This window comes from Dermacentor albipictus, chromosome 7, assembly GCF_038994185.2.
Source record: "Dermacentor albipictus isolate Rhodes 1998 colony chromosome 7, USDA_Dalb.pri_finalv2, whole genome shotgun sequence".
NCBI lineage: Eukaryota > Metazoa > Arthropoda > Arachnida > Ixodida > Ixodidae > Dermacentor > Dermacentor albipictus.
In genome coordinates, this window is record NC_091827.1 from 45,640,371 (window position 1) to 45,663,319 (window position 22,949).

At 49.2% G+C, this 22,949-nt stretch overlaps 1 protein-coding gene across 3 annotated transcripts in view; it reads left to right on the forward strand.

Moving 5' to 3' along the window:
- LOC139047961 (BTB/POZ domain-containing protein 6-like) overlaps positions 1-22,949 on the forward strand; it is a 190,520-nt gene that overhangs the window by 31,561 nt on the left and 136,010 nt on the right. For 2 of the 3 annotated variants that reach the window (XM_070522173.1, XM_070522175.1), the window contains 2 exons: positions 1,594-1,885; positions 5,243-6,779. In XM_070522173.1, the coding sequence (XP_070378274.1) occupies positions 1,594-1,885; positions 5,243-5,563 (613 nt within the window). In that variant the 3' untranslated portion in view covers positions 5,564-6,779. Of the gene's footprint in view, positions 1-1,593; positions 1,886-5,242; positions 6,780-22,949 lie in introns of those variants that run through there. The other variant, XM_070522174.1, reaches the window with a different exon arrangement.

Genomic DNA, 22,949 nt, shown 5'->3' on the forward strand with positions numbered 1-22,949 from the left:
ATTTTCGCTGTCTCTCGATTCAATAAAACTTCAAGACCTCATACAAGTCCGCAATGGCCACACTGAGGGCTGTGCAGACTGCAGAAACGAATACATCGGGTAAGTACGCTATTACGTTTGTACAAACCGCACGCTATATGCTAGAACACGTGTGAGCTGTAATATCTCCGCATTTTTGGCACATAACCTGTGAAGGAATATGACACCACTGTATAATTACCGATATACACCGCAGTATAACTTTCCACGGCTCGTTTCGAAGGCAACACCGCATTCACTAGAGGCGCGTTTGCACCGCTTGGAAGCATCGAACTCGTGGCTGAGTGGTAGCGTCTCCGTCTCGCACTCCGGAGACCCTGGTTCGATTCCCACCAGGCCAATCTTGGAAGCTGCTTTTTATTTATGAAGCGCCTGCCGTGATTTATCGCTCACGGTCAACGCCGCAAACGCCGACACCCGACGCCGACGACACCGGCTTTTCTGCGACACGAGCTCCTTAACGCTATCGCGTTAATATACAGCACTGTGTTGGTGCCATATTATTAAAGCACGCAGAACATTGTCCTCTGCAATTCCAGTTTGGTCTTGTTTGTCATAGTCACTACTGAGATGGCCGCGTTTGGCAACCAACTGGCGAGGTCGTTATACTGGGCTTACAGCCTGCCTGATTAGCAGACGCCTGCCCTTCACCACCTGCACACTGATAACAAAATATATGTTATAGTAAGAAGGGCTGTAGTTCTTTCCCATGCCATCACTGTTGCGAAGATATAGACCCCGTCTGCTGGGACACGGCGCACGCTCCGCTCGGGCTAGCCGGCGAGAGCGTTGGCTCGTGATTGGCTCGTTCGTGCTGGCGGAAACGCGGCGCCGCAAAAGAATGGGTCCGGGACCCAGCCCTGCGCGGCCAGATAATTCTTGCCGCGAAAGCCGCGGCAGGCGTTTTTAGGCTCGCCGCCTTGCTCGCGGTTATTTCCGCAAGTGAGGATGTACAGTCGTGGACAGAATATTATGGACCATGAAATCTAAGAAAAAGCTGAATATCTCCGCAACCTCACAACGCAATCTGGTATTTACTGGTTTTACTGGTTACTGCTACAGGCTGCTCGGGAATTGAACGTTTTCGGAGATCCCGTGGTCCATTTTATTCTGTCCGCGACTACGTTAACAATTGCTGCACACCGCTGGCGCGAATATTCTTTTTTTTCCGCATTCATGCGCACCGATCATTAAAGATTGCCTGCTCCCAATATCTATTTTTTTTAATTATGGGGATTTACGTGCCAAAACCACTTTCTGATTATGAGGCACGCCGTAGTGGAGGACTCCGGAAATTTTGACCACCTGGGGTTCTTTAACGTACACCTAAATCTAAGTATACGGGTGTTTTTGCATTTCGCCCTCACCGGAATGCGGCCGCCGAGGCCGGGATTCGATCCCGCGACCTCGTGCTAAGCAGCCCAACACCAATATCTAATTTTTCTTGCGGGTTAAGATTTCCTGTGGATGATTTTCAGCGGATTTCGGGAGGTGTAGTTTGGCGGGCTTCTTGCATGCCACATGCATCTCATGCTATCGCTTTCGTTGTTCCAGGTACTTGTACACGGGTAAGCCCAAGATTAAAAGCACGGAGGAAGCCATGTACACGAGGACGGCGGCTGACAAGTATCTCGTGCCGCACCTGGCCCTCGCCTGCTCGGAGTACATAAGGGGTCACGTGACTGCTGACGACGTGTGTCACGTCATCGACTACACTTTGCTGACCGGCGGCGAGGACGTCGACGGCGCTGTGGGGCGTCTTCTGGAAGAGCGTCCTGAGGCCGTCTTGGCGTCGGACGCTTTCACCGACTGCTTGGAACAGACGGTGCACTACGTTCTGGACAAGGTGAGAAGTGTTTACTTGATCGCAGCCTAACTGAGTACTAAAGGCATATACAGTGACCGTCATACTTTACCCCGAACACCTTAAGCACGTGTTAGTTCTCCTGAGCAGTGTGCTGGGAATTTCTGGTTGGAGTGCCTTGAATGTGGCGAGGGGATGGGGGAGAGTAGCTACCTTAATCTCTTTTCCTTAGAAAGCATTAGATATTTACTTGCCTTCTTAGTGGTGTTGGGGGCGGGGCGAACTAAGGGCGGATGTACGTTTGTAACTGTGCAGGTTAGCTAAGTATACTCAAATAAAAGTGAATAGCCTTTATTGGCGCTTTCGCCAGTTCTCGGGGTCGGTGGTTGACGGTTAGAGGTCGGAACAACGACGCCTGCGGAAAAGGTGGGCGCGCTCGCCTTCCGGGGTGCGTTCGTTTTCAAACTCCACCTGTCACACCTCCTTTGAGACGCACTTGCTGTCCACATTTATTAAGGCTAGATGGAGATATTTAAAGCGAAAGCTTTACTGGCCGCGAACTTGCGATTTCGCCTTGGTGGTGCTCCGAGGAGGCACATGACGTCACAACGCGAGCCTCGCCGCGGATATTTCTCTGTCTCTCGCTCCCTAGTCACTACTGCGCATGCGCCACTAGTAGCGCCGAGCCACAGGTGTTCCGCCGCTGCGCCGCGCCTCGCCGCCGCCGCCGCCGTTTGGTATGACGTCACACCGCGTTCCTCGTCGTTGCGCTTGCCTCCGCTCGCTTCGCCAGCTGCGTCGCATGCCTGATAAAATGTCGGAGGATTGAAAAGGAGAGCTGGCGTGCGCCGCAACCACAGTTGAGGATGCAGTATGGATGGCGACAATTCTGATAAGCAGGAGGAGGCCTGGAATCGACATCCGAACGAGATGAAGAGGAAACGAATCGCCCAGGAAACCGACGAACAGCGCGCCGAACGACTGGCTAAAACCGCAACATAGCTAGACAACCAGACTAACCTGGACTTGCAATGAAGATTAACCAAGGCTAACCATGCTATGCCTTAGCTTTCGCTACGTATATCCTGGCATAGCCGAGCTAAGCCACTGCCAATTTTTGGTTACTGGCTCTGCTTTTTTTTAAGGGAATCGCGCACTGAAACAGCCAACGTTACCTAAATATATTCACTGCGACGAATACACGTGCACCGTTCCTTTAATAAAGCCAATAGCTTTCTTGAAGCGTTCAGCTATTCGCTGACGTTGGCAATCATCGTAGGTGGTTTCGGCACACTATTTTAGAATTTGGCTCTACTTGTAAATCACGCTTCGGCAAAGAGCAACACGTGTGTTACCGTGGCGAGAGGCTAAAGCTATGTTCACATTACGGTCGTAACGCGCGTAACAGCTCTTTCGGCGTATCGAACGTAACGGCTGTAAAAAAAGTTACGGCAGTTAAGCCGGCACCTTTGCTCACATTTATTGCTGCGTAAATTACGGCTTTTACAACAGGTCAATCAAATTTGGAGCTGCAGAATCAACGTCACCAGCGGTCCAATATGGCTCCTGTCAACATGCAAGCGCTGGCCGAGATCGAAGAAATTCATGCTCAAAACAAACTTATAGTCATGTATTCAATCGCACAAAGACGACGAAGGCGACGCAGAAGGGTTTGGGCGCGGCAAGTATTTCTCGGCAAGGTCGTGGACGGCGATTTTCACAACCTTTTCGCCAAGCTCCGAGTTGGTGACGCTGTGATGCTTCATAACTTCATGCGAATGTCGCCCCAGCAGTTCCGCTTATTTTTTTGAAAACCTAGTGAGAACACCCATCGAAGTTTGGAGCACGCATCTGCGGCCGTCGATTTCCTCGGCGGATAAACCAGATCAACTGAATACAGTCTCGCAAGGCGCACTGCACAAATTTTCACAAACACAGCCAACCTAATCGTGCGCACGGAATGGCGGAATGGCACTTTCCGCGCCCGGAGCTGTCTGCAGACGGGAGAACGGAAGTGTCGTCACCGGTTGTTGAAAACTGAAAGCTTATCGTTCATTGGCTGTGTCGCAACGGTCGTAATATCACAGTCGTAAATGTTGCCGACCCTTTAACACTCTCACCCACTATTTTTGCGTGAATTGCGCACGTTGGTACCTCTACGTTCGCAGTCTGAACTACATGCATACGCTTGTTGCGCTTCCGCATGTTACGAAAAATCGGCGCCTTACGAACGTAGTCTGAACATAGCATTAGTATGCCACAACTAAGCAAATTATGAAATACAGGCGGTGCCCTCGTTGCCCTTCGTTCGTTCTTGCTCGATACCGGGTTACGTCATCAATTTGGATAGCATCTTCTCGGGGATTTCACTGCCTGTACAGGAGACCCATGTTGTATTTCAAAGCAACCAAAGAAACAATGTAGCAACTTCCGAAAATATCGCTTCGCCCAACAGCCACAGTTAAAGTAATTTCATGAAACGTTTGTTCTTCACTAATGACCTGCCTTTTCTCGTCAAAATTTTGCGAGTACGGAGTATTTAAAAAACTGTTTACAACTAGGTATATATAAATGGCTTAGTGTTGGTCTTTAGTAGCTATTTAGATGTTTGGTCTTTAGTATCCGTTTAGATAAGAGGAAGTTTACCCCTGGAGCTCGCAATGAAAAAGATATCACCGTTCTGTAAACTGCATCTATTGGTACATATAAGGCGAAGCATACTTATGTATTATGCATTTCTCTCAAGTGCGCCGCTAATAAGTTAGTGGGACTTTTTCAAAACGCTTGCAAACGTTGTGACAAGTTCAGATAAGCTGCAAGTACATATATAGAATATGTCTCCTTTAAGCGCTCAAAGATGCACAGAACTGGTTTCAAGAACAGCGATATCCATTTTTGGTGCAAAGGTACGATTTATAAACTTCGTGCTTGTGTGCTTTTTTTAACTTAGCAATCTTTGGCATCTCATGAGATATCCAGGACCAATATAAAATTGTGTTTCATGCAGTCACTAAAATTAAGCTTGCTTTCCGGAATGCAACAAATTTGCTTCAAATCGGTCTCGATGTTGCCTCACGAAAACATTTCTGCATTTTACGTGCATCTGGGCAGCATCGGAGTTAGCCCTGAGCGGAATGAAGCTCCCCCATGACTCAAATTTTCCAAAAAAGTGCATGATCTTCAACAGTCCATAATTTCAAAGCTAACGCACAAAACACGAGAAAAAGTGGGACGAAAAAGAAATCACAATCGGGGATGATCAACTGAGAAGAATCGGAAGAGATTAAAACCACGAATCATTAACAACTCTCTCAGCCTTTTGTCGCTTTAAGGGTGAACCTGGCGTAGTTCGGATGGGCTGCACAGTCTTTTTCGCGGTTTTCAACTTCATGACCGCAGGTGACCAACGTGCCGGAAATGTACGTGATCCTCGCGGTACACAGATGGGCGCAATCATTCTGCCAGAAAATAGCCACAACAGACGACAAGCCCGTCGACCTCAAGACAGCCATGGCCCCGTTCCTGCCCAAATTGCGGTTCCTGGCGCTGTCGCCCGAGGAGTTCGTCACCTTCAACACTTCCGACGACACGCGCGGCGTGCTGGACAAGGACGACGCCTTCGCGATCATGAGTCTCTTCTTATGCAACAAGTCCATCGAGATGCCGCCGTGGGCTTGCCCGGAGAGAAAGCCGCGCTGTTCGACCCCTAAAAATGAGTAACTTTGGACTTTTCACCTGCTGAAGAGTCCAAACGTTGTGGCTGCCTCGTTTCAATCGACCCCTACTGTAGCTACCTCGTGCAGTCCACATACGACCACAAGCTTTGGCGCACTGTGCTGCCTGTAGGGGATACCGCACCGTTTTTTTTTATCTTTGTGTTGTAACCTTTGAAAGGTTGCACTATACTTGGTTTCCTTGCTCTCCCTCCCCCCTCTCGTTAACACAGCAAGAGAAGGCCAGAACAAAAAGGAGGACTTGCCACGAATGTTTTCTTAGTATTTTTTACTTATGTCACGCGACCTTTATTAGTAAAGTTAATGGCGTGTGCGAGTCCGCGCAAGAGGTGCCGAGGTCGGTTCTCTCGTAAGTTTGAGGACGTTCTTACCTTAAACTGCCTGTCGTGATTCGGGGCTTGCGGCTCCTCCCTGTCCCACTCTCCCGGTCCCGGCATTCTCGCGCTTTCGTGGCCGAAATTAATGCTTTCATTCTAAAAGATGCACTTTTTATTCATCTGTTCTTGCAGCGTATCTTCTACAAATAACTTCGATACCTCAGGGCATTACTGAAATTACTGGACAGTTATGATACAAAACCCTGCATTAAAAAGTACGCTGCCAACAAAAAGGCATTTGAATGGGGCAGAATTGCAGTGCTAGTCGTACTCCGCTAGTCGCATTTGTTTTAGTGCAAACTTCGCTACTAATTTCTTCTAATCAGTGTTGGCCAACTGCTTCACACCATACTTATATCGTTTTTTATGTGTTGTCACGAGTGTTTTATATATACATATTTTTTCAAAGGCCGCTGCACTTCAAGTTTGCCACATTTCCGACAGTGCCGGCTTGCACATATCATTTAATTTTTACGTGTGCCCGTAAGGGTCGATACCGTCTTTAACGTGACAGGTCAACTGCTGATGGTTGCAGTCATAGATAATTTTCGGTTCGTAGGACCACTGGTCCATCGGCTGTGCTCAGCTGCTTATGACGGTTTTGTTCTTTATAGCATTTTAACTGTGATAGTATCACAAATACGTGCACAACATATGTACATTACTCATTTTGTTGTATTCAGTGTATCGGTGCATATATTTTTTTCTGTTCTAATATGTCATAACTCTGTAAGACAACTAATCTAATGAGTTTCAAGGCCTGACGCTCATGATGTACTCGTCGTTCTGTTACCTGAATTTCTCAATAAAGAGTTACGTTCTCGTTTTGCAGTGTTTCACGTGACAGGTTATTCTCTCCTCGATCGCACGACCGTTACCTGTATAAAGAGTTACGTTCTCGTTTTGCAGTGTTTCACGTGACAGGTTATTCTCTCCTCGATCGCACGACCGTTACCTGTAGAACTTTAGGCTCTTGGGAGTTTTCGGTCGTCTACATCCGTAGCTGCTACGGGGACTTTCTAGTCGAAACGGGAACTTGTCGGAAATAGGACCTTTCGCGATTCCATTCTCAATGTAGAGCATAAGCAACCCTGCCTCACGTCTGCCACCGCCAACAGCAACCGAACTTTTCTGTAGTCACGGTTCTCCTCAACGTGATCCTTGCAAAGCAACACTCCTTAAACTTCAGAATAGTGCTTGGCTGAGCATGTTGAATGCACATAGCAGAATTGGTTTCCAGCAGGACGTTCCGAGACGGACAGGAAGTGTTCTGTGCGCGTCGCGAATGCACGGCCAGACTTTTCTTTCAAGAGGGAAGCGAGCCTTCCTTACTTTTATGGCTTTCTCTTTCACTGGCCCCCCGCGGACTCCAAGCTGTGCGCGAGAGAAAGGACCCCGCTCCCTCCGTTCGGTTCCTGAAAGAAACCCAGTGACGACGCTTCGGGGTGTCGGCTGTTGTTTCCCGTGCCTGGGGGCGGCGACGGGGATGGAAACCACAGTTGGAAAAGCGCGGGACGGGCAGACTCGCCCCACCAGCCCTAGAGACCGGACCACTTTTTTACGGGGCTAAAACTGAACGTTTTGTGTATTTTTGACTTCCTTTTTTGACCTTCTCAGTGTAATTAAAGTTTGTTTTAAATGTTCAACTGCGTTCGACCCGTTATCTAGCTGGACAGCGGACGCTTTGATCCCGTCAAGTGCGATCCGCGAGGCCAGCATAGTAAAAAAGTGAAGTCGACTGCCATCAGCCGCCAACTCAACATCCGCTGCAGTGGAATACGTCGCACGGCAAGACCTCCGGTTGGACCATGACATCCGCCTACTGCAAGGACACGGCATCGCCTACAAGTTGAGCAGCTGACGGCATACAGGGCAACGACAAGGTGGGCTCGTTTCAAATTTCATCGCGCAGCTTAGCAGGCTTCACGGCATACGTCCGCTTTGAGTGAGATACGTCGTGAAGCACGCACGCCAAAATGGATCAGGACAAGCTGACGCCTGAAACGTCTCAAATTATGACAGCAGAGCATGAAGCTTCCACGGCAAATATTCGACCACAAAGAGCAACTACGTTTTCCATGAAAGCTAAAGAAACGTATGAAACGAGCCGCGAAGAGCACTGCCGGAGAATAGACGCTGCCTGGAAGAACGTGGAGACAGCTATTTTCAAAGTGTCATGTGCAAAAGAGGAAGACGTTAACAACGCCGCAACGCAGCTTCGCGCAAGCTATGAGCGCTACGAGCACGTCGCCGCCAGGTACGCTACCTTCCTCGCCAAAACAAGCAGATCTGAAGCCCAGCAGGAATTAGAACTTCAAAAAGCAATCGACGCAGATCGTTATGTGACTGTAAGCGACAAATTACGTGAGGCTACAGAACGAGAACGCGACCGCTTACAAGAGGTAATGTCGCAGCACTCTCTATCGGCCCACTCAAGCGTTTCTTCGAGGTCACGACGATCGGGCTCGTCAACAATCAGCCTAGCCGCCGTACAAGTACGCGCACAAGCTGAAGCCGTCCGGGCCAGAGCAGAGTTTGGTCGCAGAGAGGCCGCGATCCGTATTGAGAAGGCAAGGATAGAGGCTGAATTGGATATTTTGCAGCATGAAAAAGAAGCGGCAGCTGCAAACGCACAGGCGAATGCGCTCGAGGCAGCCGTGGAGCAGGATGGCGGGGAGCGCATGCGCACGCTCCCTCCTGTGGACCGAACGCTGCAGACTAGGAGTTATATCGATGAACAGCAAGCCCTACGCAACTCTGCGCTCGTGTTTACTGAGGTGGCTGCCACCAACTCTAGCGACGACGTAAACAATGTTCACACGTCGCCGAGGGCCAACACAGCTGCGAATAATTCGATGTGTCTGCGAGCTGATGAACGTCCACCTGACTACCATGCTGCCCCTAACAACCCAAGTTTTAAGCATGCTGGAGCGACGAGTCGTCCTATGGACTTACGAGTTGAACCGCAGCCGCTTGTGCACGCCCCGGCACACAACAGTTCAAGCTCAGAGCTAGCCGATGTCCTCAAATTCCTGTGCCGCAAAGACCTTGTTTCAAGCGGTCTTATCAAGTTTGATGATCGACCTGAGAACTTTCGCGCTTGGAAATCATCGTTTAAAGGTGTCGTCAGAGATCTAGGTCTTTCGGCCCAGGAAGAGCTGGACCTTCTCATCAAATGGCTCGGCCCTGAATCGTCAAATCAGGCTCGGAGATTGAAATCGGTGCACGTGGATGACTTTTCAACGGGCTTGAACGTTGTGTGGAAACGGCTCGACGACGTCTTTGGGCGCCCTGAGGCAATTGAGGATGCACTACTGAAGCGGCTGGAAGACTTCCCGAAGATATCTTACCGGGAAAATACCAGACTCCAGGAACTTGGCGACCTCCTGCTAGAACTTGAGGCTGCAAAAACTGACCCGTATCTTGCCGGTCTTAGCTATTTGGATACCGCAAGAGGGGTCAACAAAATTGTTTCGAAGTTGCCATCGGGACTTCAAGAAAATTGGATGTCAGTGGGGTCGAAATACAAAAAAGATCATGACACTGCATTTCCACCCTTTTCTTTCTTTTGCAAATTTGTTAGAGATCAGGCCAGCATGAGGAACGACCCGAGTTTCATCTTGCGTGCACAAAATGCGCCGTCTGAATTCAATCAGAGGAAGCAAGACAATGCTACCAAGACCACGCGGCAAAGATCGTCTGTGTCAGCGAGAAAAACAGAAGTGGATCCTGCTTCTGCCAAAATTAATAAAGATGCCACTGCTAACGAACAGCAACCGGAATCGAAGGACTTGAAAAGGTGGTGTCCATATCACAAGAAACCTCACCCTTTGGAAAGGTGTCGCGCCTTCCGTGAGAAAACCTTGGAAGAGCGGCAATCTTTCATAAAGAAGCAAGGGATATGCCTACGATGCTGCTCATCCAAGAACCACATGCAGTGGCAATGTCAGGCAGTTGTGAGATGCCTCATATGCGACAGCGCCGACCACGCCACAGCGCTTCACCCAGCACCGCCAACCTCAGAGCCGTCAAGGGCTAGTGGGTCTGATGACAGTACCACAGATGACTCAGAAAGAAGAGTCACATCTAGGCGTACTGAAGTGGCAAACGTTGACAACAGCACAAGGTCGTGTGCCAAAATCTGCCTCGTAGAGGTCACCCATGAGACTCAGCCTGAGAAGACAGTTAGAGCGTACGCGATTCTTGACGACCAGAGTAATCGCTCGTTGGTTAGGCCAGAACTCCTCAACGAGTTCGGAGTGAAGGGGACGCCTACGCAATACACGCTCCGCACTTGCTCCGGCAGTACTGAAGTGGTTGGAAGAGTCGCTCATGGTTATTTCGTGCAGAGCATGTCAGGCGAAGTCAAGTTTCCTCTTCCACCTCTCCTCGAGTGCAAGGCAATTCCAGAAAACAGAGAGGAAATTCCGACACCTGACGCTGCAAGGCACTACCCGCACTTGAAGTCAGTAGCAAATCACATTCCGCCTCTTGAGGAGGCTGGAATACTGCTCCTTCTTGGCCGGGACATCCTAAGAGCTCACAAGGTTCGTCAGACAATCAACGGACCCCACGACGCGCCGTATGCTCAGAAGCTCGACCTCGGATGGGTCATTGTCGGTGACGTTTGCGTTGTTCGAACGCGGAAAACGGGCAGCGTCAACGTGTTCAAGACCCATGTGCTGGGCAGTGGGCGACCATCTCTTTTTGAGCCATGCCCAAGATATTTCTTTGTTAGGGAGGCGCCGATTCTCTACTCTGCGGATAAGGCCTCAAAAGATTTACGATTGGCAGCAACATTGGATGACAACCTGGCCCCGAATCTTTTCGAGACAACAGAATTTGACAACCAGCGTGCTCTCTCCATGGAAGACAAGACATTCCTCAAGATAATGAACAGTGAATTCACCCAAGACAAATTAAACAATTGGGTCGCCCCTCTCCCCTTTCGCACACCGAGAAGTCGGCTTCCGAACAACAGAGAACAAGCTCTGTCTCGTCTGCTCTCGCTACGGCGTACCCTGCGAAAAAATCCTGAAACAAGGGAACGTTTCGTGAACTTCATGAACGAGCTCTTCATCAAGGGTCATGCGGAGGAAGCTCCACCACTTCACGTGGACGAAGAATGTTGGTATCTGCCCATATTCGGCGTTCACCACCCCCAGAAGCCTGATCAAATCCGAGTCGTATTTGACTCCAGCGCTCAGTATGAAGGGGTATCTCTGAACAACGTCCTCCTGACCGGCCCTGACCTGACGAATAACCTCGTGGGGATTTTGATACGCTTCCGGCAAGAACCAGTTGCGGTTACAGCGGATGTCCAGCAAATGTTCTACAGTTTCATGGTTCGCGAGGACCATCAGAACTACCTGAGGTTCCTCTGGTTTAAGGGCAACGATATCTCCAGAGAAATCATAGAGTGCCGAATGAAGGTTCACGTTTTCGGCAACAGCCCATCGCCAGCTATTTCAACGTATGGCCTTCGACGGACTGCCCAACAAGCTGCCCCCCGATTTGGCGAAGACGCCAGGAAGTTCGTTGAAAGAGATTTCTACGTCGATGATGCACTTAAGTCTCTTCCGAGCGAAGAAGATGCCGTTAGTCTGCTGCAAAGAACACAGAAAATGCTTGCAACGGCTAATATAAGGCTGCACAAGATAGCTTCGAATAGGCAGAATGTGCTGAATGCATTTCCTCGAGAGGACCACGCCCAGGGACTGAAGAACCTCGACTTCGGCACAGACGCGTCGCTTACGCAGAGAAGTCTCGGTCTGCTGTGGGACATAGGCGACGACAGCTTCGTCTTCAGGGCTCCTCGTCAGGACAGGCCATATACGCGGCGAGGAGTGCTGTCGACCGTCAACAGCCTTTACGATCCACTAGGGTTTGTGGCTCCAATAACGGTTCAAGGCAAGTACCTTCTCCGTGACCTCGTGACGAAGGGTTATGACTGGGACACACCGCTTTCGGACGAGAAAAAGCAGAGATGGGACGAGTGGAAGAACTCTCTCCAGACACTACAGCACCTTCACGTGCGAAGAACGTATGCGCCAGTCTCGACGCTTGAAGCCGAAAGCAGGGACATTCATGTATTTTCAGACGCGTCCACAAGGGCCGTCGCAGCTGTGGCGTACCTACGCGTGACTGACAAGCAAGGAAACAGACACGTCGGATTTGTGATGGGAAAGGCCAAGCTTGCTCCACAACCAGAACACACCATCCCAAGGCTTGAGTTGTGTGCAGCAGTGCTTGCTGTAGAGATGACCGATTCTATACTACGAGAATTGGACTTCCAGCCGAACTCGGTCACGTTCTACACGGATAGCAAAGTGGTCTTGGGTTACATATACAACGAAACAAGAAGGTTCTACGTGTATGTGGCCAACAGGGTGCAGCGGATACGTAGCAGCACGCAACCTGAACAATGGAAATACGTTCACACAGACGAAAATCCAGCAGACCACGCCACTAGAGCGATTCCAGCAGCACAGCTTAAAAGCACGAACTGGTTGTCCGGACCTGATTTTCTCTCACGACGAGAAAAGGAAGCACGGTCGTCGAGCTTCATCCTCTTAAATCCTGATGAAGACAAAGAAATACGCCCTAAAGTCTGCACTCTGGCGACGGAGGTGAACAGACGACAGCGACTCGGAGCTGAACGCTTTCATAGACTCTCGAACTGGAAATCTCTCATTCGTGCTGTAGCAAGTCTGATCCAGGTTGGCCATCGCGCAAAGAACGCATCACAAGGAGAGGTAGCTCCCGTTGAGGCGCTCTCCAAAGCCAGGCTCGTCATCATTCGCGCAGTACAGCAGGACGCATTTTATGAAGAGATATGCTGTATCCAGAGAGGAGAGCAGGTTCACAAGACAAGCTCGCTTCGAAAGCTTGACCCATTCTTAGACGCCAACGGCTTGATCCGCGTCGGCGGCCGCTTGAACAGAAGCGACCTTCCAGACGATGAGAAACACCCTCTCTTATTGCCAGGTCGGCACCATGTGGCGACGCTTCTCGTGCGCCACCACCATGAATGCGTGCAACACCAGGGCCGACACTTCACAGAAGGAGCAGTACGAGCTGCTGGGTATTGGATCGTCGGAGGTAAAAGGTGCATCTCATCCGTGCTGCAAGCATGCATTTCATGCAAGAAGCTGCGAGGGCGCTTTCACGACCAGAAGATGGCTGACCTTCCGGCAGATCGAATCAGCACAGATCCTCCTTTCACGAATGTTGGAATCGATGTTTTCGGTCCCTGGATGATTGCCTCTCGCCGAACGAGAGGTGGTGTTGCAAACAGCAAGCGCTGGGCAGTCATGTTCACTTGCTTAAGCATTCGCGCAGTGCACATTGAACTGATCGAATCAATGGATACGTCGAGTTTCATTAATGCCTTCCGGAGGTTCCTAGCAGTGCGAGGGCCCGTCAAGCTAATACGCTCTGACTGCGGGACCAATTTTATCGGAGCTTGCAGACAACTTGGGATCAGCTCAGAGGGCATTCATCGCTTACAAATAGGCAAGTTCCTCGGCGGAAACGGCTGCAAATGGATATTCAATCCACCGCACGCGTCCCATATAAGCGGTGCGTGGGAGCGGATGATAGGCATTGCACGTCGCATTCTTGACTCAATGCTCATGCAGTCACGTCATCAACGACTCACGCATGACATTCTTGCAACCTTTTTGGCAGAAGTTGCGGCCATCATTAATGCCAGGCCCATAACTCCTACTTCGTCTGACCCCGAAGATCCCACAATCCTAACTCCGGCGACACTCTTAACCCAAAAACACGGAAGCGCATCTGTAACAACTGGGCAGTTAGATACAAGCAACCTCTACAAACGGCATTGGCGTCTCGTGCAAAACCTGGCTGACGAGTTCTGGAAGCGCTGGCGCACAACGTATGTCACTACTTTGCAACAACGCCGAAAATGGCAAGCAGCAAAACCCGACCTCAAAGAAGGCGACGTCGTTCTACTCAGGGATAAAGAAGCAACCCGCAACGACTGGCCCGTCGGAGTGATTACACGAAGCCTGCCCAGTGCAGATGGAAGGGTGCGCAAGGTCGAGCTGAAAACAGCCAAAGACGGGGTTGTGAAAACATTCTTCCGGCCAACAACAGAAGTTGTGCGTTTGCTGTGACCGTGATATAGTGGTGGCGTCTTAACAACGGAAGACACCAGACGGGGAGTGTTCTGTGCGCGTCGCGAATGCACGGCCAGACTTTTCTTTCAAGAGGGAAGCGAGCCTTCCTTACTTTTATGGCTTTCTCTTTCACTGGCCCCCCGCGGACTCCAAGCTGTGCGCGAGAGAAAGGACCCCGCTCCCTCCGTTCGGTTCCTGAAAGAAACCCAGTGACGACGCTTCGGGGTGTCGGCTGTTGTTTCCCGTGCCTGGGGGCGGCGACGGGGATGGAAACCACAGTTGGAAAAGCGCGGGACGGGCAGACTCGCCCCACCAGCCCTAGAGACCGGACCACTTTTTTACGGGGCTAAAACTGAACGTTTTGTGTATTTTTGACTTCCTTTTTTGACCTTCTCAGTGTAATTAAAGTTTGTTTTAAATGTTCAACTGCGTTCGACCCGTTATCTAGCTGGACAGCGGACGCTTTGATCCCGTCAAGTGCGATCCGCGAGGCCAGCATAGGAAGAGACGACGACCTGCGTGTGACGTCGTCTCTTCCTGTCCGTCTCGGAACGCTCTGCTGGAAACCAATTCCTTTATATTCTCCTTTAACATCCGGCTCTCCTTTCCATGAAAGGGAACCTAAATGACAATTTTTAGTCAGGCTAAAGTGATAAGTTAGTGATTGACAATCTCTAAGGCGTCTATACTATCGTGAGTAGAGCTTTAATAATTGAGAAATTTAGGTTAACGCGGGATATGATGAATGACTCGCCCGGGACATTAAAGTGCTTGTCCGATGACGAGAGCACTCCTCATTTAAATTCTGCCGCTAGTACTCAACCAGTCGTCGCAAAAAACATCTTCGTATATAAGAGTAAATAAAATGCTACTTGTCCAGTTCTATTTCATTTTTAGGAAAACAACTTCAAATTACCCTTTGACAACGACGCGGGCGGTCGAAAGGTTTCGTCTTCGCCCGACTCTGCCCCGCCCACGATTTCGCGTTTCAGTGGTTTCGTTATCGCGCAGTGCTACACTGGTTTTACTGGCTCGTAAAAACAGCAAATTGCAGAGAATTCAACTCCCATGTGATGTCACGGGGTGCCCGAATGGTATACGCCACTTGACCAAAAAGCAGCTGCAGCGGCGAATCCACCGCTCTGTCTTGGCTTGGTACCGCCCTCTGTCGGGCGCCGTTTTACTCACAGACGGCAGGAAAGGGTGGTGATGGCGTATGCGATGTCACCAGTCCGTTGGATGGCGGGAGATTTCAATTTCGAAAAAAAGGTATTCAGATGCAATATTTTCTCGTAAACTAAGTCTTTTCTTGGCATAACACAAGCGTTGCCAGGATTCTGGAATTTTATTTAAACACTCTACGTCTGCTTAGTATTTGCCTTTAGTGTCCCTTAACTCTCAAAGCCTTAGAAATAGAAAATGTGTTTATGGGAAGTAAAAAAGTCGCAGTTTCTCCCGGAAGGCGACGCATCGGTGGCGATAGCAAATGAGTACACAGCTATACGAAATAAGAATAGTAGTATTATCGGCCGCATAAACTTCTAAACATGGGCATACTAACTAAATTAACGAGCATTTTTAACTTACTGGAAACACAAAAAATACCGGCAATAATAATACACCCTAAAACATTCTCATAGCAATAACCATAGCGACAATTCATTAATCGCACACCGGTTTACGAACGCTTCGCTGATACGCGTACTCCAACTTGTGCTTTGGATATGGGTTATTCCTTGTGAGCTCGACTACAATACCGCCACGTAATGCTATACATTCGATTTTTTTTTTGCTGTTTCCTCTATGACTCTCTGACGTGTGCTTACTTTCCCGCCCAATAATACTTAAGCTTTATCGCAGCGCCCCCCCCTCCCCCCCATCCCTGTTATAGAACACAGGACACAGGCAGAGCCGCTAACCAGCAACTGTTTCATTTCAGACAAGATATCTTTTACACCTATATGAAGAGGTCCATGCCAGAAGAGTTGTACAGGAGACGAGCCCCACATGTGCGTGGAAGGAGCGAGGGAGAGGGGAAAGCGTGACGTCACAGTTGCGCACGGAAGGAAGCGCTCGAACAGGTGGCCGGAACGTGTCGCATCGTCTGCCAGGTGACGTGCCAAAGCGCAGGGGGCGCAAGCTCTGGCACACTGGGGCCAGGGCCGGGGGTCGAGAGAGCAGGAAACCAGGGGTTCGCTAGCCGTGTGGCCGCGGAACTTAAGTACGGACTTCGACATGGACTTTCGGAGCGTTAATTGTTTAGAACGCGAGCGCATGCTGCGAATAAGTAGACGCGAAGCGGAGCAACGTCGAGCGATGTCGACGAGCCGAAGCCGGGCAGCGTCGAGGGGCAGTGTCGCACAGTACTGGAACAGGGTCGAACTTGCCCCGCAGTAATGACGTGCGTCTCCGCCTTTATTAATGTGCACAAGCATGTCCTGGTAGAGGGTCGCGCAGCATTGTCAGCCGCTTCTTTTCGAATTGTTGAAGGGCCTTAAACGTTGAAAAACCCGCCGTGGTCGCTCAGTGGCTATGGTGTTAGGCTGCTGAGCACGAGGTCGCGGGATCGAATCCCGGCCACGGCGGCCGCATTTTCGATGGGGGCGAAATGCGAAAACACCCGTGTACTTAGATTTAGGTGCACGTTAAAGAACCCTAGGTGGTCGAAATTTCCGGAGTCCTTCACTACGGCGTGCCTCATAATCAGAAAGCGGTTTTGGCACGTAAAACCCAATAATTTAATTTATTTAAACGTTGAAAAAAAAAAAACGTGGTAGCCCATTGGGCTGAGCGTTGATGCAGTTTGACGGTCAGGTTGGGTTCCGGCGCATTATTTAGTTGCCCCTTTTTTTGACACTCTTTCACCACACACCCATCCTGCGAAAAAAAGAAAAAAAAAACACCCTTAGTTATGTCCCAATGAGTGAATAAATAAACTGAACGTCCGGTTTGAATTAAAAAAAGCAAATTCAGATATTTGGCCCTACACCTATTCTCGAGCCGCTCAACCAGAGTTGCCATACCTCCAAAAACGGGCGTGTGCGTCTGTCAGGTCATGAAGCTTTCTGTAAAAATGCACTGTTGTTCCACTTACTTTGTTAACAAAGTGTTATTTTATGCATTGAAGCACAAACGTATAACTGAAACGCGCATGTATCTCGTTCCACACTCTGGGAAATATTATCTCGAAACTGATGTCATCTTGGAAATTCATTTGAAGCGAACACGTCTTGTATTCTCAGCGGCTAGATTTCGTAAATTGCGATATGTGCTGTAAATAATTGAGTTAATTGGTGAATGTTGTTGATCAGTCGAATATGTGTTCCGATATCTCATGCTAGTAAGGTCCACCTCTTCGAATAATCCTGCGAAAGGAAAAGAATTACGCTATTTGTCACAGGCGATTTTTTTTAATTCCATAAAACTCAAACGTGGTCACCTTGCGCGTGTTTCGTACCTAAAATTGTGCACTGCTAGTTAAACCACACGCGTCCCACAGCGAGCGGGCAAAACATGAGTGCATGCGACGCGTCACCCTTTCAGCACTCTAGCAGCATTGACGCGTGACGAAATGGCAGGTTCGGAGAGAGAGGGAGGTGAGGCACGCGCTATCACACCGAAGAGACAAGGCACGTGCAGCGTCTAAAGTCGGGCACTCAAGGCCTGTCGCTTTCACGTACAGCAAAAAATGGCTCGCGTGGGCTGGAAAGATGTAAGGCCAGATTTCAAGGACCTCTGCTACAGATAGTGCAGTCTACTCAAATTGACACAGCCTCAATCTATCATTACAATTGCCAGTTATACCACTGCATATTTCACCAATGGACGCAACACAGTTGTCTCAAATGTGGTCTTGGAGTAGCCTTCGCCAAGTCGTGCAGCTATCGCATCGGAATGGCTGACTCACCCACGTGAGCCAAGTGGCCATGTGAAGAGCTCTATCGATCATCTTTGCTGCAAAAATGGCCGCTTCCACGAACAACGCCAGACTTGCCGATGCATCTTGAGAATAGCACACCATCGTCAAAGTTGGCCACGCGGTGGTTAGTAGACGATGAGGTAGTCGAATTGAACCGTTTTATAGTGACATTTTAAGCGTCCACGAACAACGCGAATCGCACGACACGGTGCTTCTCTTAATAAATTGAAATGTGTATTCACTTGCGAAGTGTCTGAGAAGGGTAGGGGACTGAGAGGATGCAATGTTCCAGCGAAACAGTTAAACACGCAAGCACAAGAGAAGAGTAAACGACAGGCGAAAGCTGTGAACCCGAACCAATTAGACCAGCTCGCCATCCGCACGGTTAGAAGACTGTCTTTCTTTTTTTCGTTTCTTTTTTTTCCCTGTCATTACCTCCGAGTATACGGGAAAAGACCATTTCATTTTATTGAGTCGTTTTCGTTCTTATTTTTTTTTTCATATCATTGCTCCGCATTTCTTCGCGAACTGCTAAGTAATTGTACACGGTTTAACTTCACCTAACTAGATCATTTTACAGGTCCATACAAAATCCTAACGTTATTAAGATGTCGGTGATACACTGCACTTCTGTCACTGTTCTCTAAACGGTCACCGTTTCTCCCGTCAACTCTGCAGGCCATCTAAACGTGTTCATGTAATGTTCATGAAGGCAAGGTAGCTACGGTGTAGCCTCCAGCAGGATTTTTCCTCTCGCGAGAAACGCCCCATTCACGGGATTCGTTGCCGGGATATTTCCCATTACACGGACATTTAAAGGAGCAGTTTTGTTTCTTTAAGAGCGAAGCTTTTACAGCGCAGCTTTTTTTCTATCTTTCTTTTAATTTTCCGCCGGACTGGGAGTTCTTTCAGAGTGTATATACACATGGCAGAAGCGCGGCAGAGAAGAAATGCGACACGATTAACTTGTTCGGACCTTTACAACGCGTCACTGCAGTGCTATCTGGAGCTCCCTTGGCGTATACGCAGTACCATCTTGACGGCTCTAATTATCAGTGACCCCAGCACAAGCAGCGCAGAAGCTGCGGCGCTTACCTTTGTACTAATGTGGAACAGTCCTGAGAGAAGCTAGATACATTGACAGGGGAGAGGGGGAGAGGAGACAGAGATTGGGTAGAACCGACGCCGTCGCGGAACGAATGAATAACAGCCGTGCCACTGTTCGCCCGCAGTCCCCATACAAGGGCGGGGGGGGGGGGGGGGATAAAGAATAGGTACGTGAGCAGGCAGGGAAACGCTACTACTGGAAAGGGCAGGGTCAGTGGCGTAGCTAGGTCGTCTGGCACCCGGGGCCCATAGGTCTTCTGTCACCCCCACCCCCCCTGATGTAGTCGAGGAAGGCGAGGATATCGACAATTTCCGGGTTTCATACCGGGCGCCGCCCGCAGTGCCAAAGTACTATAGGTTGTAGCACCGAAAACGATTTTGTTTAAGAAGTTTTTGTTGAGTTAATAATATGGCTGAGTCCTCCATTCTCGAGTTGAAGTGCTTCCTCTATAAGTACGAATTACGGGATCATTAAGGATATGGTTCTTACTTATCTGCCATATTTTTGCGCTACCCAGTTCCTAGTAATCACAAAAAGACATAACTTTATAGAATCTCGATCGGGAAATATCCTTACAAAATTCACCTTTCTTTTTTTTTATAAAATTCTGTGCAGCTGATACAGACACTGTACTTGTGACATGAAGTCACACAACAACAACAGTTTTCTGAAACGTTCGAGGGTAAGAAGGAAAGCGTGAAACATAACGGCAGGTCTCGCAGCGGCTTCTCGGAGCCAGCGGGAGAGGGGAAGTAAAAGCGAGCCGGACAGCCCGGCGGGCCCGCGACTACAGCCTGTCGAGTCATACGCCGCCAAACTCTTCGGCCGAACCGAGTCTGAAGACGATCCAGAGAAAACCATTCGTGACTTTTGACGGCCCCATTTATGCAACGTCGCTCTCAACGAACGCTTCGCCGTAAACGCGAGCGCCGGGCGCGCAGGTTGAACGCCCTCTTGCTGCTGTCTTTGTTCGTCTTCGCTGCGCGATCTGAACGGAAGAGGGACCCAAGAGCCTCAACACCTAAAAACGCCTCACTGTATGTTTCGCGACTCCTGCTCCCAGCATGAACGCACAGCACGAGCGCACCCCACCTGAAACGTTCCGCTAAGGCGAGTAGTTTAGCGACCATTTCGCGAATTAAATTTGTTAGCCCGTACATTCGTGCAACTATTTCGTGGGGTGTTGATAGAGCTGCAGTCGACAATTCTGCGGCGCAACGCATCGGGTGCCTGAGCTCGGGCTACTGGATACCGGAGCATTCTTTGCAATTTGCGCCCAGTCAAGTAGGTGGAAAGAGGGGTGCATTCAGGCATGAATGACCTCCCCGCCACTCGACCCTTGCACCCGGGCCCACGGCCCCCCGGCCCCCCCCCCCCCCCCCCCCCTGTTGCTACGCCACTGGGCAGAGTTAAGGGGAAACTGGATAAATTTAACTTGAAGGTACGGTACGGTAAGCTTCTGCTATTTCTAAAAAAAAAACGAACACCCTACAAATATGTCGAGCGGACAACTTATGCAGGGCGTGCAGAAGCAGAGCGGCAATAATTGAAGCGCACCGCGTAAAGCGCACTGCGGAGTCCTTGGCGACACTACGGAAGCGGTCGCGCGGCAAATCGACGCTTCCGTGCCACCGGGGTAGCTTTACGGCTACGCCATTGCTCGAAGTCGCGGATTTCATCCTGACCGCGGCAGCCGCATTTCGACGGGGTGAAATAAAGAAGAAACGCTCGTGAATTTAGATTTAGATACACGTTAACCCATTAAGGACCAGCGTGACCATATGGTCACGTTAGTCTGCACAGTGGATTTCAATTAATTAAGAATAACTAAATGGCACCAAAATCGCCTTTGACATGCCGATTGACAGATTAGAGTCCCCTTTATGGATACCAAGTGTCAGCAGCTGTCAGTCATTTTGTGGGAGCCCCTCGCAGAGGCGGGAATAAGTGTTGCTATGCGAGTAGCGTCGCGATGCATCGCTGCAAAGGTTAAGTGTTTTTTTTTTTTCACTATATATATATATATATATATATATATATATATATATATATATATATATATATATATATATATATATATATATATATATATATGTATACTTGCTTAAGCAATTGTTGGATATTGCTACCTCCATATTGCTCTTTGAATATGTGACCTTCGATGAGCCTTTGGGAAAGAATTATGTTTGATTTATCCATGAACGAGTACGTTATCTTGTGCGTTGCCATATGGTCACGCTGGGCCTTTAGGATACCGAACTTTTTATTTTTTTTAAACTGCATTCTCATCTCTTGCACGGCTGCTGGCGCGTTCCTACGGTGGTTATTTGTTATTTTATTGTCTGAAAAGGTAGATGTTGGAAGAAATAGTGAAGATACTCGAAGAGGAAGATGACAATGTGTCAGTGATTTATATCGAGCTGCCAGATCTGGCAGCTCGATATAGGCTAGCACCTATTTGGATGAACACTCGGCCGATGAAGACTCAGACAGGCTCATTGACAATCTAAGCGGGCGGCAGCTATGAGCCGGCGCTGAAGCTGTTTTCTCTGACGGACGCAGCATTGGTGGATGCGAGTCTGACCACAACGACCCCGGCGGGCAAAGTGACGGAACATCAGAGGTTTCTTCTGCTGCAGTTGATGCGGCCATTCCTGCGAAATTATCCACTGCTTCTAAGTGGACGAAGAGTGATCTCCAGAAAAGCCTTGGCATATTTCCCGACCGAAACTTTGCTGCTTACAAGGACTTTTCAGCTGTTGAGTTGTTCGAGCTCTTTTTTGACGAAGCCGTCGGGGAGCTGTTAGTCGAACAAACAAGAAACGTTATTTTGAATATGCCTGATCCAAAGGTTACCAAAGAAGAATTAACATAAGTTTTCTTGGAGTACTTGTTTTTTCCGGCTATAACCGCTTGCCAGAGAGAAAGTGCTATCGGGACAGTGGCACGGATATGTGCAACACGATGGCCTAGAATGCTATGCGAAGAAATCGCTTCATACAGATAATGTGATTCCTGCACGGATCGACATGCAAGCCTAACACTTCGTGACAATTTGGCAAAGTTGCGCCCATTGATGGCCCTATTGAAAGCAAGATTTCTGGAGCACTTTCAACCTGTGCGTCGCCTGAGCTATGACGAAAGTATGATTGAGTATTATGGTCGTCATGACTGGAAACAGTTCATACGCGGAAAGCCTATTCGCTTCGGACGTAAAGTATGGCGGCTAAATGCCAAGAACGGATACCTTGTAAACTTCAAAGGGTATCAAGGCAAGCAGGGGATCTCGGAACATCTCAAAAATATGAAAAGAACTTCGCAAATGCAGCGGCGCCACTTCTTCAAATGGGGGATGAACTCGCAGCAGAGACGCACAACCTTCCTTTCTTTTTCTATTTTGATAATTTATTCACAAGCATGCAGCTACTCAGGCATCTCAAGGCACAGGGCTACGAAGGCACGGACACAGTGAAGCAGAACCGTGCTCACAAAAAATGCCCTATATCGCTGGACCAGAACTCGTCAAGCGCCAACCTCGCGAGCACGAAGAGCCCGTGCTGAGCGACAATGGGATAATTGTTGTCCGCTGGATGGACAGTTCTGTAGTAACGATCGTAAGCACCATTCAAGGCGTAGAGCCAATGTCATCTGCCGACAGGTACTCTCGTGTTCAAAAGAATCGAATCAAGGAGGCCCGTCCAAACACTGTTGCTCAGTACAAGATTTATGGGAGGTACGGACCAGATGGATACAAATGTAGATGCCTACAGGTTTGCAATCCCTGGCAAAAAGTGGTGGTGGCCGATTTTCACTTGACTTTGTGA